This window comes from Trichomonascus vanleenenianus (genome assembly GCF_965637985.1).
Source record: "Trichomonascus vanleenenianus strain CLIB 3782 genome assembly, contig: TRVA0_002S, whole genome shotgun sequence".
Lineage (NCBI taxonomy): Eukaryota > Fungi > Ascomycota > Dipodascomycetes > Dipodascales > Trichomonascaceae > Blastobotrys > Blastobotrys vanleenenianus.
The window spans coordinates 203,365-218,920 of NW_027481885.1; the positions used below are offsets into that span (position 1 = coordinate 203,365).

General features: G+C 52.2%; 5 protein-coding genes across 5 annotated transcripts; 3 read left to right on the top strand and 2 right to left on the bottom strand.

Moving 5' to 3' along the window:
• Positions 1–37: 37 nt before the first annotated feature.
• Positions 38–3,732, top strand: SPO71 (Spo71p; the record flags this gene model as incomplete). The annotated part of the gene is made up of 2 exons (XM_076682235.1): positions 38–2,756; positions 2,825–3,732. 2 exons carry the CDS (start codon positions 38–40, stop codon positions 3,730–3,732), a joined length of 3,627 nt encoding a protein of 1,208 aa, XP_076543481.1.
• Positions 3,733–3,937: 205 nt separating this feature from the next.
• TRVA0_002S02366 (serine hydrolase domain-containing protein) lies at positions 3,938–5,230 on the top strand (the record flags this gene model as incomplete). The annotated part of the gene is made up of 1 exon (XM_076682236.1): positions 3,938–5,230. The coding sequence occupies one exon, from the start codon at positions 3,938–3,940 to the stop codon at positions 5,228–5,230; it is 1,293 nt and encodes a 430-aa protein (XP_076543482.1).
• Positions 5,231–5,543: 313 nt separating this feature from the next.
• CDC53 (cullin CDC53) lies at positions 5,544–7,850 on the bottom strand (the record flags this gene model as incomplete). The annotated part of the gene is made up of 1 exon (XM_076682237.1): positions 5,544–7,850. The coding sequence occupies one exon, from the start codon at positions 7,848–7,850 to the stop codon at positions 5,544–5,546; it is 2,307 nt and encodes a 768-aa protein (XP_076543483.1).
• A 2,617-nt stretch (positions 7,851–10,467) lies between these two features.
• On the top strand, positions 10,468–12,660 carry TRVA0_002S02410 (uncharacterized protein; the record flags this gene model as incomplete). The annotated part of the gene is made up of 1 exon (XM_076682238.1): positions 10,468–12,660. The coding sequence occupies one exon, from the start codon at positions 10,468–10,470 to the stop codon at positions 12,658–12,660; it is 2,193 nt and encodes a 730-aa protein (XP_076543484.1).
• A 486-nt stretch (positions 12,661–13,146) lies between these two features.
• BNA2 (dioxygenase BNA2) lies at positions 13,147–14,706 on the bottom strand (the record flags this gene model as incomplete). Its single annotated transcript, XM_076682239.1, has 1 exon — positions 13,147–14,706. The coding sequence occupies one exon, from the start codon at positions 14,704–14,706 to the stop codon at positions 13,147–13,149; it is 1,560 nt and encodes a 519-aa protein (XP_076543485.1).
• Between the last annotated feature and the right edge of the window lie 850 nt (positions 14,707–15,556).

Here is a 15,556-nt window from a genome sequence, read left to right on the forward strand (position 1 = left end):
TTAATTACAGTGTCGTGGAGGAGGCTGTAATAAAAGGATGATTCGAACGAAACGGTCGACTTTCTTTAAGGCGCTGGGGGCGGATCGATCGTCCGAGTCTATCGGCGAGTCGACTGGGCGCGGTGAGCTGGGCGAGCTTCTGAGCTCTTGGGATAAGGAGAGCGGGCTGATTCCAAAGGACTCGTACACGGCTCTGCGGCTGTACAATGCGACCCCTGTGAGTGCGTTTAAGGAGAGCCGCGTGTATGTCATTGGGCCCATCCCCATCGAGTGGATTCGCAAGAATAGGCAAGTTTGGGGCAAGCGGAGGTACGCTTTGATGCGGAGCATGATGCCCAAGGCGTCTACGCTCAAGCGGTTTGCCGGACGCCAATACCACAAGGCGCGAGAGCGGGGTCCACGAAGCAGTATAGGCGAGCTCAATGACAATGCGATGAAGCAATTGGAGATGGCCCGGACGCATACCGCCAGCTCTGCACCAAATAGCGATCCCGCCCTCGCCCTGGGGGCAGAGACCGAGGGTGAAGAGAGAATTGACGACCATCGCGATGCGCTCAGCGCACCAGGGACAATTGAAACGTATTCCGAGGGCGAGAATGTGAGTAGTCACACGCTTGGTTCAATGGATCGAGCACCGCTCTTGGATACTTCATTAAGGAGTCACCATGGAAGTGAGAATATTTACGGGAGCTCCTCCCATGGGCAAAGTGAGCTACTTCCTCCAATTGGTAGGAGCCCATTGCTGGGCTCTGATATTAGTGTTAAGAGCAGATCACTGAGCCCTTTGAATGATAGTGCCGAGTTTCTTACTGCATATGATGACCCATTAAGCGCTGAGAACCCGTTAAGCGCTTCACCTAAGGCGTATGAGAGCCTCAGGATACCTCTACGAAGCTCAAGACAGCACTCCGAAGTGAGCATGTCTTCCTTTGTCACTGCTCAACAGTCGCTGCCATCGACGAATGGGTTTGCCTCAATTGATGGGAGATCTGAATCGAGTACTCCAAAGGGGTCTATTAATGATGGATTGGAGGATACGCAGGAGGGGGCCAAAGGGTCTACCTCAACGTATAATGCTCCTGCTCAACTGAGCCTCACTCCAACTACCATGACTTCACTGGGGCAGGTTGAAACGGCCACAGAAAACGCCCTGAGGTCAGCGGAGTTCGAATCGGATATAGAATCAGTGTCGACTGTGCGCCAGGTTACTCGAATGCCGAGCCTCAATCTGTCCAAAGTAAGCGCTTCTAACCAACTGTCGTCCATTCTCAAAAATACTCATAGCAAGGAGAGCCAAGTTAAGGACGAGCCATTGCCGCGGAAAAGAGATATGATCAAGCAGGCGGGAGTCAAGTTCCCACACAACATAGCAGAGACTGCCCTTCAAATGACTGGACGGACTGCCTCAGCTGTCCACCGCCATGGACATAGGGTCAAGAACAAGGGAACCATCTTACTTAACACCCGGCGGTTCCTGCGCAAGAAGAAAACGGGCGAGATCATCCGAATAGAGAAAATGCTTGTCACGGTCCAGCAGACCGAGTCGAAATTCCTGTCGTCAGATTTCAACGAGATGGAGTTTACTGAGACACGCATGCTTGAGCGGTGGAAGGAGTACCTGGTTGTGGCTAGAACCACTGGCAACGACGAGAAGCCCATTGCGCTGCAATTCTACCAGTCTCGAGGAGTGGCGCGAATTGAGGGCAAAACCAAGCCCAAGTCGAAACTCGACGTTCATATCGGCCACGACTTCAACGTCAACCTCTTTTCATCGCTAGACAAGACACTTGCATTATGGTACCCGGGCGAAAGGGGCAGTACTGTGTACATTATGAGATCGCGGTCGGTACACTCTGCACTGGCGTGGTTGGCTCTGTTAGCCAGTGTAATTGGCATTCAGCGCGACACCGTGGTCAATGTCAGGGTGCCTGATCTCGGTGTATCTGCAGACGTCCAGCTGTCGAATCACGAGCTTAATAAAATGCTGGAGATGAAGCGGGACCCCATGGTATGCGTCAGAGATGTTGTCAGCTACAGGGCTACCCCAAGCAGAACGGTTGCGCACTTTTTTACTCGCACTTTAGACTGTTTGAAGGAGATCGACGAGATGAAGAAAGTCATTGAGAAAGAATGGGAGGGCAAGGTCAAGCTGGGACTCGCGTGGCGGCGATACGACCGTCTTGAGTGGATGTTTGATAATAATGAAACACAAATGCAGGCCTCCTGGGCCATGGTAAGGACACACGATTTAGAGCTGCGTCCGAAGACAACCTATACCAGGACTATTACTTTGGAGGACGGGTCGCGAATGGAGGAGCCCATCCCTGTTGAAGGGTTTGTAACGCGGTTGAGCTCTTGGAACGGCCGTTTACAACCGAATCAGTTGTTTGTCAAGCGCATATACCTTCACACCCACGATCATTTGCTTTTCTACTCGCCAGTGATGCGCAGTCTGCCTCCGCGGCCCGAAATGGGGTTTTCCTCTCCAATTGATCTTGAAAACGACAACATAGATGAGATTGCGGCGTCTATTCCTATAACCTACGACGTCAGTCCGTATCAGCTAGACGATGTCACTGGGGAGATTCAATGGCTCAAGTATAACCCGGAGCGGGATACTCCTGTGTCGTTTGCTGAGCGGTTTGAGAAGTTTGATAAGGCGGCATTATTCGAGATGCAGCGCAAGGTGGCCTCAATTCAGAAGTCTGACGGGTTTATTGATCTAACAGAGGTCAAGCATATCAGAGCTGTTGATGGTACGTTCATTATTTCATGGGGATTGAGGGGAACTGGTATACACTGGTACTAACACAAACTGGTTTAGATGCTTTGATCGATTCTGTCACTCAACGGGCCATGACGACCACCGGGCTCAGAGGGCGAATATGCGAAATTGTGCTAGAAAAGACAGGTTTATCCCTAAAGCTCAAAGCCCACGACTCATTCACGCGAGATCAATGGGTCTTCCGCCTTAATAAGCTAATGAAGTACTGGAAGGAGCGCCTGAACCAGGACACCCAAAGAAGAGACGCAGTACGCCAGAAGAATCTTGATAGTCTACACATTGACGAGGATATGGATGCCATTGTCGGCGAAACCGCCCCGAAGTGGGAAACAGATCGAGGCTTCACCGACCCCCTGATGTATCACACCAGCGGAATGTCGTGGGGCCGGGCTATCCATGTAAAGGGCTTCGTATACCAGAAACCCCGCAAGTATGCCTCGTTCACCCTCTACTACGCCATTCTCTGCCATGGAGAGCTGATCCTGTACCATCCGTTTGAGCGGGACTCGTCAGGTAACATTCAGCCGCGAGTGTCATACCGGAGGGCCCAGAACATTGCACTCGAGGACTGCTACGTATACTCCGGCCCAATCACCGGTACAGATCTGCTTAGGCGGGATAGGTGGTTTGATAAGAATGATCCCGGGCGCCACGCATTGCCCCGCGTCTACGAAGATGGGTGGAAGAGCGGCGAGGAAGAAACGTTACGGTGTTTTGCTTTGTGGTTTGGCCGGAAGAAGGTCGTATCCAAGCCCAGCAAGAAGGACAATCGCTCGCAAAGTGCTGGGGGCGGTCTTCAGCGAGTCACGCGGCTCGGTGTGAGCGGACGATCCATGGTGTTTCTTACGCGGTCGCGCCAGGAGCGGGATATGTGGGTAACTGCACTCAACATTGAGCTCGGTCGACTGGCTGAGGCGGACTCTTATGATGAGATCATCCTGCGATAAGCGATTTAACGTCGTATCTCACTTGGCTTTGCTGCATGAATTGCCTGTGGAGAAGCGCGCCGTATGCCGCGCTGTGGAGTATAATCCCGGCGAAATGGCCGGTGCGCTGATCAACGGTTTATTAGTCTACTGAAGAGTATATAACTCCTGGTTGATTCCGGTGTATATAACTCATCAGTTCTATATTGTCGCAGATTGACTAAAAATGAAGCTCTGTTTGCCGTTTGTTTTGCCTGCCGTGGCCTTGGGCGCCTCTGTGAAGAGCTGCCACGACTGTCTCAAGTCCGGTACCCCTGAATCAGTCGGGCTGCTGTCGGAGCCTCTCAAACAGCTCGAGACCAATATCTCCGCGTACAACCATGCTGCCAACTACGGAGCAGCTACCTACGATGTGGTTCATCCAATTGAGCCCGGTAGCTCTGTAATTGTTGGCCACAAGGGCACAATTGTGTCGCGATTCGCTACGGGATATGCCAACCTTTACGCAAACGTCGACGGCGAGCTCTTGCCAGAGAGTGAGCGTATCAAGACCCAAGTGGACACTATCTACGATATGGCCAGTCTGACCAAGATGTACACTACAATTGCTGCGCTCCGGGAGATTGAGGCGGGTAAGCTCGACATTGAGAAGCCAGTGGTCGATTACATCCCGTACTTTGCTACCAATGACAAGCAGAACGTTACAATTAGGCAGCTGATGACGCACACCAGTGGATTTGACTCCGATCCGTCTCCGTTGCTATTCACCCCGTACTATGAGAATGATACTCAGCGAAAGTACGCTGTGCTCATGCAGAAGCTGCTTAACGCGCCGGGCTCTACGTATCTGTACTCGGATATCAACTTCCAGACCCTTGCGTTTGTTCTCGAGGAGATCACTGGCAAAAAGCTGGACGAGCTGATTGGCGATTTCACCTCGAAGCTTGGCATGAAGGACACATTCTTCAACCGGGGCAACAAGCAGCTTCCGCCAAAGACCTACAGTCGAATGGCTACTACGGAATTCCAGATTGCAGTTCTGGGTCCTGGTGAGCCTCAGCGACCACAGCCAGTGAGGGGTACCGTCCACGATGAGCAGGCTTGGGCCACCGACGGTGTGTCGGGTCACGCTGGTCTGTTCTCCACTGTCGACGACACTGCTATTCTGTGCCAGATGATTTTGAACAACGGTACCTATAATGGCCAGCAGATTCTCAAACCAGAGACCGTCGACCTTATTTTCCACAACTACAACACCAACTTCCCTGGTGACGACCACGGTCTTGGCTTCGAGCTCAACCAGTACTACTGGTCTGGTCCAATGGCCAATGAGGAGTGTGCCGGACATACTGGCTTCACCGGCACGACTATGGCCATTGACCGTGCGTCCAACACTTTCTTCCTGTTGTTTGCCCACCGAGTGCACCCCAGCCGAGAATGGTCCAGCAATAACCTTGTACGAGAAGCTGTCGGCTACTGGGTCGCCAAGTCCCTAGGACGAGATGTTGCTTTCCCATAGTCTACGTAACAACTATCTACACTTTACTCGCTAAGCAATTTGGGGGGCTAGTCCCCCCAAACCCCCCTGGGGCTCCGCTACGCGGAGAAATCGTTGTGAAATGATCTATTGAATCCCTCCGCGGAGCGGAGCTACGGGAGGTTTGGGGGCTGGCCCCAAGGTCAATTGAAGCAGTGGAGCATTCATGGGGCGCCGCTATGCGGAGAATTCTTGCAAAATGGTTACTTTCTCCGCGAGGTGGGGCCTGGGGTCTGGTTAATTAAGCAGAGGTGTTATCTAGGAGGGAGATGCATTAAATATATATAAAATATTATTAGGCGAGGTATCGCAGCTTTGATCCGTCAACGCGCTCGAGGTACTCCTTGTCTACCAGGGAGTCGATGCTCTTTTTGATCTCCGAGATTTTTGGCGAGAAGCGCTTCTTGGACTGCTCGATGGTTTCCTGGATGAGCTGGACGCTGCGGAGTTCTTTGCGGGCCTTCATGACACGCACAATGACGGCCTGGAGGAACATCTTTCGGTCGTCTTCAATGTTCTTCTGCGTCTGTTCCGTCTCCTGCTTCTGTTCCGATTTAAGCGGCAGGTTGAGGTTGATGCGCACCTTTTTACTCTTGAAGTTGAGGTTGACGGCGTAGCTTACATCGGGGCCAGGGGCCTTGTCGGCGGGAGACTGGATGAGTAAGCGCGCCTTGAGCAGGTATACCATGGAACTGTTGAACAGGTCGTCGGGAAGACCGGTGATGGACTGGAGATCAGCGTGTGAATACTCGTCCTTACGATTGAACGGCATGAGGATGGCTGTTTGGTACGAAGAGACCGAAAAGTTGTACCCAGCTTTGGGCGCTCCGGGAAGGTTGGCCTTGATCTCGCCCTTGGACACGTTCCACAGCCACTTGAGCTTCCTCCCTGAGTGCTTCTTGTTGAAGAAGCCCTGGAACCGCTCAAACACGGGGTGCAGCTCCTGGGGCATGTTGTAGGTGTACCGGAAGTCGGGGAGCGGCCAGTAGTTCTCCGCCAGGATGGCGGGGGCAAAGTCAATGGCGGAGTCTTCCTTGGAAAGCGTGGCCTTGAACTGCGACTGCATCTCAGCAGAGGTCTGCATATCCTGGAACATGCGCTGAAGATGGTTGGTGTACTCGTAGCCACATGCTTCTTTGAGCTTGGACACCATGTTGGTCTCCGCGTCTTCAGAAAGGGATGTGTTGTGTACCAGTCGCTTGGACAAAAGTCGCTTATAGAACTTCTCAAACGCATCCTTTGCCTCAATGTACTGGAACACCGTCATGATGCCATTGAGCGCTTCGTCAATGTCCGTATCTTCGTTCGCCTGCTTCGACGACTTCTTAAGGAGCATATCCGAGTACTTGGCAAGAAGCTCGGGCGTCTTGGACTCGCGACCCAGAGGACCAGCTATGTCATTGTGGTTGATATACGCCTTGCACCCGTTGTCCAACGCTTGGACAAGACCCGGATTGAGCTCAAACGCCGACCTAACGAGATCAGAGTACTTTGCTTGAACCCTTAAAAGGGTCTGGACATAGGCCATTGCATCCAAGGGAGTTCCGGCCGCTACAGTCTCCTTCTTCAAAGCGGAAACAGCCGCCAGCCCTTGTTTCTGAACGTACTCCTGCAAAGCATCCTGGACAGGAACCAACAGCCCTTCTACGCGAGACAACAGCTTATAGAGCAAATGGCAGTCTTGCTGCCGATCCTCCGCCAAAAGCCTCTGAAACTCGACCTGGATATCCCCCGCGTGGTCCGAAATGAGAATTTCATTACACGCCTCCATAAGGGAGTTCTCTGTCGACGGATGAAGGTACAATTGCACTCGAGCCGTCTCCTCCTCAATTCTGGCATTGGCCTTCTTGAGATACTCAACAACGGAGTTGGCCGCCAGGAAGGCACGTGACTCCTCGCGGTAGTACGCCCGCGTATCCTCAATAAACGGCCGCCGCAGGTCCTCGTTGTATATCTTGAGGTTCTCCTTGCGCGCCTGAGTGTCGTCGAGCCCCAGTGAGACATATGATTGGATCACGTGCTTGATGTTGGAGGTCGCCACCGCCTCGCCATTACGCTGGCGCTCGATCTGGCGCAGAATGGCCTGCGTTAGCCGCTGCTTGATCGCCTCGAACAGCACGTCGCGCCACCGCACCAGACACAGCGTATTGACGTCGTATATGTGGCGCCGCCCTTCCTCACGCTCGCGCCGCACCCAGTGGCGGTTCAAGTAGTTGAAGATGTGGTTCACGTAGCCGGCACCAATGGTGTACCGCTCCCAGATGCGGTTATAGTAGTCAATGAGCCCCGGGCCCTCATGCTTAAGCGCCTCACCCCTCAAAGCAGTCAGGTGCCGCGTCAGGTACTGCTCCAGCTGGTGGTACAGGTCGGCGCCTAGCAGCTGGGCGCCTCTGTGAATGCCGTACGCCCCGACCTGGCTCACCGGAGCGCCGCGCCCGCCCACATTGCTGTTGACGCTGACACAGAAGTTGTGGATCGCAGTGTATATTTGGATATAGTTCTCCTTCGATATCCCCTCCGTCAGGTCGTCGACAAGGATCTTGTTGATCCCCGCCTCAATAAACTGCCACGTCGACTTCGCATCGTCCGGATTGTAGTCCATCTCGTCCAATTCTCTCTTCTCTTCTCTCTGCTCTCTCTCCTCCCTTCTACTCTGTGTGTGTAGTGCCTATTGTTGTCCACTGCCTGCCGTTTAGGTGATTCCTCCCACTTACGCGCGCGCGCGCATTATCTTTACCCGGCTGTCGCTTTTCCCCACGATCTCAGCCGCACCTTCTGCGGCTTGGGAGCCGTGAGAACAGCAGGGTAGACCTGACGTCCTTGAGGGGCCAGCCCCTCAAACTCCCCGTGGCTCCGCTTCGCGGAGGAACGTGATTAAAGGATTTCTTAGCCCCAACGGGGTATGGGGGACCACACATTGCTTCAATTGAGCTGGGGGCCAGCCCCCAGACCCCCGTAGCTCCGCTTCGCGGAGGAATTGCACTAATCAATTGTTCTGATCTCTGTTGGCTCATGAAAGCATAACAAATAATGGAGTTTATTAACCATTCAGGAAGCTCAACTCTACCGCTACGATAGTTTCTGGATAGAACAATTTCAATTGTTTTTATAGGTGCTGCCGCTGAACGTAGCAATACCGGTAATGTAGGCACACAATTTATACCTTAGTCAAAGCCAGTTTATCTAGTACCGAAGAAAACAGTGATGCTGTATATAAATACGCCTATTACGGGCGAAAGGGGACCAATATAAGTACATAAGATTTCCAATATGACTTAGACGGCTCCTAATAGAGGTAGTACGAAGTGAACCTCCTCGACATTTAAAAATACAGCTATAGGCATTATATCATCCAAAAATAGTAGGTAGAAAAAACGTCAATGAGTTACCGTCTAGCAAAAAAAATAATGTGCGGATTGACTTCTGGGACCTTACCTTTACTTAAAACTCGACCTTAACCATTGAGTTTGGAGGTATAATAGATCCTGTTAGCCTCAGAAATGACGCTAGAGAGATTAGATTAGATTGGCACTATTGTAATACATTCTGATAAGATAGCAAATGGCACCGCTTGATTTATAGAATATAGATACGAGAATAAAGAAACTATCAGACATTGCAAAACCACTCTAACTACCCGTATTTTACTGCATGTAGGGGCCTGTAAGGAGCTTAATTGCGATAATGTCGGGCCTTTCATATTCATTGTTGATAGATCCTTTGCCACGTTAATCAAAATCATTATTATTCTTTTTGCAGTTGCCACAATCAAAGATAAATATGACAGGCTGCCGTAATTCGGTGAGTTGAGCTCTTGAATACACCACATAAAACCAACTGGGCTCATAGATTTGCTCCATTCGGTGTGAACTGCTACTGCGGTATTACTATTATCAAGGGGGCTTTTGGCTGAATTGAGCTCTACTCCATTTTTGTGGCTAATCACCCCAGTACCGGTAGTCAAATTAATTCCGTAAAATATTCTCGAAGCAGTGCAATTGAATAGTGGTAGTTAACATGTAGCTACAGTTCCAGATAGCAACTACAGAGCCTCCGTGAAACGGAGCCTAGGAGCGTGCCAGCAATAGCATAATGATATTCAGTCATCTCATGTACCTGGTAGTGCTAAATAATAAAAGATAAGCTGCCTATCAGCAGATTGCTAGAGTTTGCTCTGCACCGAAGATCATAACCCCCTGAATCGTGGCAAGATTTAAACTGAATATATGTAGTGAACGTGTTCACAGTTAACTCGCGTTCCAAAATCTAGCCCATAACACACCACTCACAAGATTTAATTGACATGAGCTCATCTCACCGTTACAGGTACAGTTGTTATGGGAAGTTTGCAATTACGCTGTAACTTACTACATATAAGTTAATAGATTCTGATGAGAAAAAGAAATCGAGCTACGAGTGGAGAATTCACGAGGACAACTAACACGTTTTATGGTTCCTGAACTGCAAAGTGACGTGGAGACCCCTGATATCGTGCGGCGGGTGCGGCTGAACGTACCCCGCAGCATGCATGCGAATATCACGGGCGCCCCGCATTGACCGCAACCAAAAAAACTGAAGGGCCTAGTCCAATCGATGAGGATCCAATAAAGTACAGTGTAAGAACCCACAAAAATGTAGGGTCCTTGAAGTTTGTGGAGATCGTCCAGGGTGGAGTGACAACACGTGCGTTTTCATTCCATTTCTCCTTGAAGCAGGCTTTAGGGGTTAGTTATATGTATGACGTCTTAGTGGTGTAATGGAACATGGAACACCGCAGGGATGATCAGATCGACGGTACTAACGATTTTCCGCGAATCATCAATATCTGCCTCTGTCGAAGAGCGGTATATTGGATTTTTTTATTTGGACGATATTGAATAGCCCGAAGCTGTACAATAGTACAGAAGTACAGAAGCAGGCCAGCAAGGTGTGAGACGGTACGGTTAAAACTGCTGTGGCTTTCCGACACAGATATGCGCGAGTGGCTATCGCATCGCTCAACCATTTAACCACATATATGGTCTCTTTCTCAGATATATAACCACACATGTACCAGGCGCTTTAATTTTTACAGGCGCAGCAGATCAAATTTCACCATAGACACGTATATTTATATCCCCTTGGCCCCACAGATTTTTTTCTTCTCCTCCACTCCACCACCGGTACCAACTGCGCCCGGTGAGAATTAATCCGGTCATTTAGAGCTTGGAGAGATAAGAATGCGGCTATCGACAGGAGTCAGCCACCTGGGGATCCAGGAACCTCAGGACTATTACGGAGAGGTCACTGGCACTGTGGTTATGATGACCAAAGAGGAAAAAGACGACTTGGAAGGGGCAGGCCACGAGAAGATAGACGATGGACTCAAGCGCACAGCCCAAGGGATCATCCTCTACCCACAGCCCCAGAACGACCCCAACGACCCGCTTAACTGGCCAGTATGGCGGCGCGACTTGGCTTTAGGGGTTATCGGGTTCCACTCGTTCATTATCGGCGGCCAGACGGCCATCCTTGCTGCTGTATTCAACGACTTATCGGAGCAGTTTGGCGTGCCCCAGACCAAGCTCGCCTACCTTGTCGGCGCATACATGCTGGTTCTCGGGTTTGGGTCGGTCATCTTCGCCCCGCTAGCTGTCAAGTACGGCAAGCGACTTGTCTACCTCGTGGCTCTTTGTGTTTGGCTGGCTGGGTCTATCTGGGCTGGAGCCTCGCACTCGTTTAATTCGCTTCTGGGCGCCCGAATTATTATGGGTCTGGGCGGCTCACCTACCGAAGCGCTCCCCAGCTCGTCCATTGCCGAGATCTATTTCCTCCACGAGCGAGCCTACCGGCTGGGCATTTACACGCTGCTGTTACTGGGTGGCAAGAACATTATGCCCATGGTCGCTGGGTTCATTATGGCCGGGCTTGACTGGAACTGGCTCTTTTGGATCGAGACGATGGTTGTGGGCATGAACCTCGTGCTGACCTTCTTCTTCGTGCCAGAGACGTTCTGGGACCGTCCCGCCGTGCCCAAGGACTCGCGATCCTTGCGAGAAACCAAGCTGGCTCGAGAGGCCCGAGCCAATTCGCTTGTTTCCCACACGTCCCACACTTCCCACACGTCTCATGTGTCACGAACTCCAAAGGGATCGCAGCTAAGCATGCCCGCTTCATCGCAGGGAGAGCATTCCCAAGATTCTACGATTAGAGTATCAAATCATGACTCCAAAGAAGAGTCCGACGAGTCAAAGGACTTGTCTGATGAGTTTCCCAAAGAAAATGGCTCATCATCGCTTAGATCCCCATCGAAATCGCCATCTCCGCACACTAAAGAGGCCAGCGATTCTTACTTCCCCGATTTCTCGTCCCACCATGTCGTTGATTCTTCTTTGCTCACTCCAGCGTCTGCAGTTGCCTCGCCGCTCACTCCAGCGTCTGCAATTGCCACGCCGGGTGTGACTACTCCCCGAAAGCATATAGAGCGACACCCAACGTTTGCCCCAGAGCCAGAGCAGCATGATATCCCGCGAGACTTGGAGCGTCCAGACTTGCACCAAGCCCTTTCCTTCAATACGCGGCTCTGGAATCAACAGCGGCACCAGCAGCAACGGGCTATGAGCGTGACATCCGCCCAGATCCCCAAGAAGAAGTACGTCGAGACGCTCAAAATTTACAACGGCGTCTTTTCCAAAGACAAGCTGTGGATGATTGCATTGCGGCCATTTGTCCTGTTCGCATACCCGGGGTTGCTTTTCTCCACGGTAATCTACGCATTGTCAGTCGTCTGGCTCATTGTTCTGTCCGAAGTGCTGGCCGAGATCTTCCAGAGGGCCCCCTACGATTTCCCGGTTACTTCAGTGGCGCTGCTGTTCATTAGCACGTTTATTGGCGGCTGCATTGGATCAGCTATTGCTGGCCGGTTCTCTGATGTGCTCGTACGATACTTTTCGCGGCGCAATGACGGTATCTATGAGCCTGAGTACCGATTGGTTATGATTATCCCTGTAATGTTCGCAGTGACGGCCGGCATGATGGGTTTCGGCTGGTCCAGTTTCGACGAGGACCATTGGATCGTGCCTACTATTTTCCTGGGGATTACCGGCTTTGGGTGCTCTCTGGGCTCCACTACGGCGATTACCTACGCTGTCGACTCGTACAAAATGTTTGCCAGTGAGGTATTGGTCACGATGAACCTCACCAAGAACGTTCTCGGGTTTCTGTTCTCGCTGTTCGTGCCTAAATTCAACAAAGGCGCGGGCAGCAAGACGACATTTTTGACGTTTGGCGGCATTGAGCTATTTGTGTGCCTGTTTGGGCTTCCGCTTTATATCTACGGCAAGCGTCTGAGGCGGTGGACTGACGAGGTTGAGATGATGAGCCGGCTCTACGTTGTCGAGCCAGACCCCGACACTGACGAAGATAATATTTAATGACCTTGTTTTTTTTGTTATTAATGCACTTCTAGTGGATCTCCACGAAGTGGAGCCCCAGTCCCTCCATTGGTACTGAAATGTATTCGAGGGCCAGCCCTCGAGCTCCCGTAGCTGGGGGCCAGCCCCCAGACCCCCGTATCCTGGGTGACGGCAACAACGTAACAAAATCCTTCGTTGCTGTAACATGCCCTCCCAATCTGTTACCAAGCTCCCGTAGCAATGCGTAACAAATACCCTGTAACAGATCAAATCTCTGCGTAGCGGAGCCTCAAGGGGGAGAGGAGCCCACCACTGCTTCAATTCACCTGGGGGCCAGCCCCAGACGCCCGTAGCTCCGCTCCGCGGAGGAATTCAATTGATCATTTCACAACGATATCTCCGCGTAGCGGAGCCCCAGGGGGGTTTGGGGGGACTAGTCCCCCCAAGTGCACTAGAGGTATGGGTAATTACAATTCATTATCATCATTCATCATTAAAAATAGGTCACCAGTGGCCGGCACGATTTTTCTCCTTCGGTTCGACCTCCCATTGGCCGTTGAGGCCCACGGAATGCTCATTCTCCTCCTCCTCTTCTTTATAGTTCCTGAATGCAGACGGAAGCGGCACATTGTGGGGTGCGTTGGCATACTTGTTCTTGGAGACAGTGTCCTCCTCGTCGGAGCTTGAGAAGCGATACCGCTTGACAACAGGGGGGTGCTTGACTGTGTTGTCGCCGAGTAGACGCTTGCCCCATGAAGAAGCAGCAGGGTCACCAGTCTCGTCTCGGGCCTGCTTAAGGAATGGAATCAATGCAGTACCGCCAGTGCCCCGATCCATCCGCTTCTTGCCGTTTAGGAGTGTGCTGTGAGCCGTGGATGCCAGGCCTTCGCGCTTCGTCACCGCGCCATTGGTCTGCTTCTTGCGCTGGGCCTCCCGGGCCTGGAGGATGATGTATCGTGACACTACCTGGATGTGCTTGTCACGGAAGGCTCTCAGCATGGCCAGGCACGCATCGTACGAGATCACCAGAGCCGGCGTCTCGTCCTTGTGGCTCATAACGTAGTTACGAATGTCGGCCACCTGCTGGAGCGACTCGAGGAACCTCCGGTGAGGGCCAGGCATGTACGTTCTCATTTCGTGGATGAAATTGTTCCTCTTCTTCTCCGAAACCGGCTTGGGGCTCTCGCCTTCGGTACCTGGTGTCTTTCGCGGCCGCTCACCAGTCGGATGGTGCTCAACGTCGAGCAGGATGTCCAGGGCCTGGATGAGAGACGACTGGGCATTGGATCCGCCAGAGATCTGTCGATACTCCTTCTCGTCTCCGTACCGCACTCCCTTGGGAAGCCCAGCGTCGGTCATGTTCTTCCACCCGGCAAGATAGGGCCGGATTCTAAAGTAGAAGGTGTGCGGGTCGCACATGTCGTACATACGCCCAAGCGAAGTGTTGATGGCGTCGATGGACTCGGCGAGGGTCTGGAGGCACCGGACGACCGTCTCGGAATCGCCCCGACGACATGCATGGATGGCCTCGAGACCAGTCGTCAGGCACGGGGCACCCTGCTTCTCTATGGCCGTCGAAACCAGGTAGAACCAGCTCTCATCGATCGACCCAGTGAACGTGTGAAGCGTGGCGAGGTTATCCAGCGTCAGATCCTCGTCAGGGATGATTTTCTTGTAGTTCCACAGGCAAACTCCGGCGTATGTGACGATGGCTGGAAGTTCGAAATGGTCGCAGACCTTTACCCACGGCTCGGACACCTGCTTGGGCAGGTGATCGCTGGGCTGGTCCCCGCTCCATACGTAGCCATGGGCGATGAAGCCGAGGATGACAACAGCCCTTCGCCACTCAGCCTCTCCGTCCAGACGGTCTGTGGAGAGCAGAGGCATCTTGTCTACGAGTCCACGCAGCCGTCTTGTCAGGATGAGCGCCGGAAAGTTCTCGGCTAGGCTCTCCCACGGTGCATAGTATGGGTCTTTAAGCTTGGTGCAAGGCAGGTCCTCCGGAAGGAACCCGTTTTTCGGGGACACATCGTAGTCCTCGAGCTTTGGAATTTCGGGCAACATAGTGGCAAATACCAAAAGTGTTTGATTCGTCCAAGTGCAGTCCGCTTGGTCAAATATGCATAGCCTTTGAAAGGTGGACCCTGGGCTCAATTTATAAGCGTCGGCGCATTTTTTTCAAAATCAGCCGTGTGGGCTGAGAGTCTCACAGTGGGGCGATCATTTAGTACGGCCGGAACCGGCGAACGTCTTCCCGTGCCTCCCTCCCCCTGAGCCGCGCACATCGCCAGTTGCAGCCGCACGAGTCATCCGAGGGCCATTGTGAACCGAGAAACCCCCAGGGCTGCTATACGATGGATACTGGAGTTTAATCCAGGGCCTGATGAAAACCTTTCGGAGTGAATTTTGCAATTTCCAGGAGCAAGCATCGACATGCTCTCGTGCCGTTTGTTTGCGATTTAGCGCCATATCGGTGCAGCGATGCCGGTCCACCGATCCACAATCCTGCGCCTCTCCCTGCTAGACGGGTCTATGATGAGAGACGGGTCATATGGCCCCTTTATACAAAGGCGAAAATTGAATTCGAGGCCCAGTAGCCCAGTATTTGGAAGGCAATCGACGTAGAATTGGTTTATGGATATTGCGGAATTGTGTCTGGCGGAGTTTACGCTTCTTTGCCGGGTGTACTAAAAGCCGTTTCCGGCATATCCACGAACGACCGGTGAGGGCATACGCGTCCTCTCCCCGCTGTGCCAGACATATGCACCATATTAGGCATGTTAGCCATATTAGCCCCATATTGTGTGTGAAAGGGTAGTACAGTAGGCACATTAGGCATGGTAGGCGCATTAGGCGCGGTAAGGCATATTAGGCAAAGGAATGCAGCCATGTGCAACGGCGGGTATCGGTTATC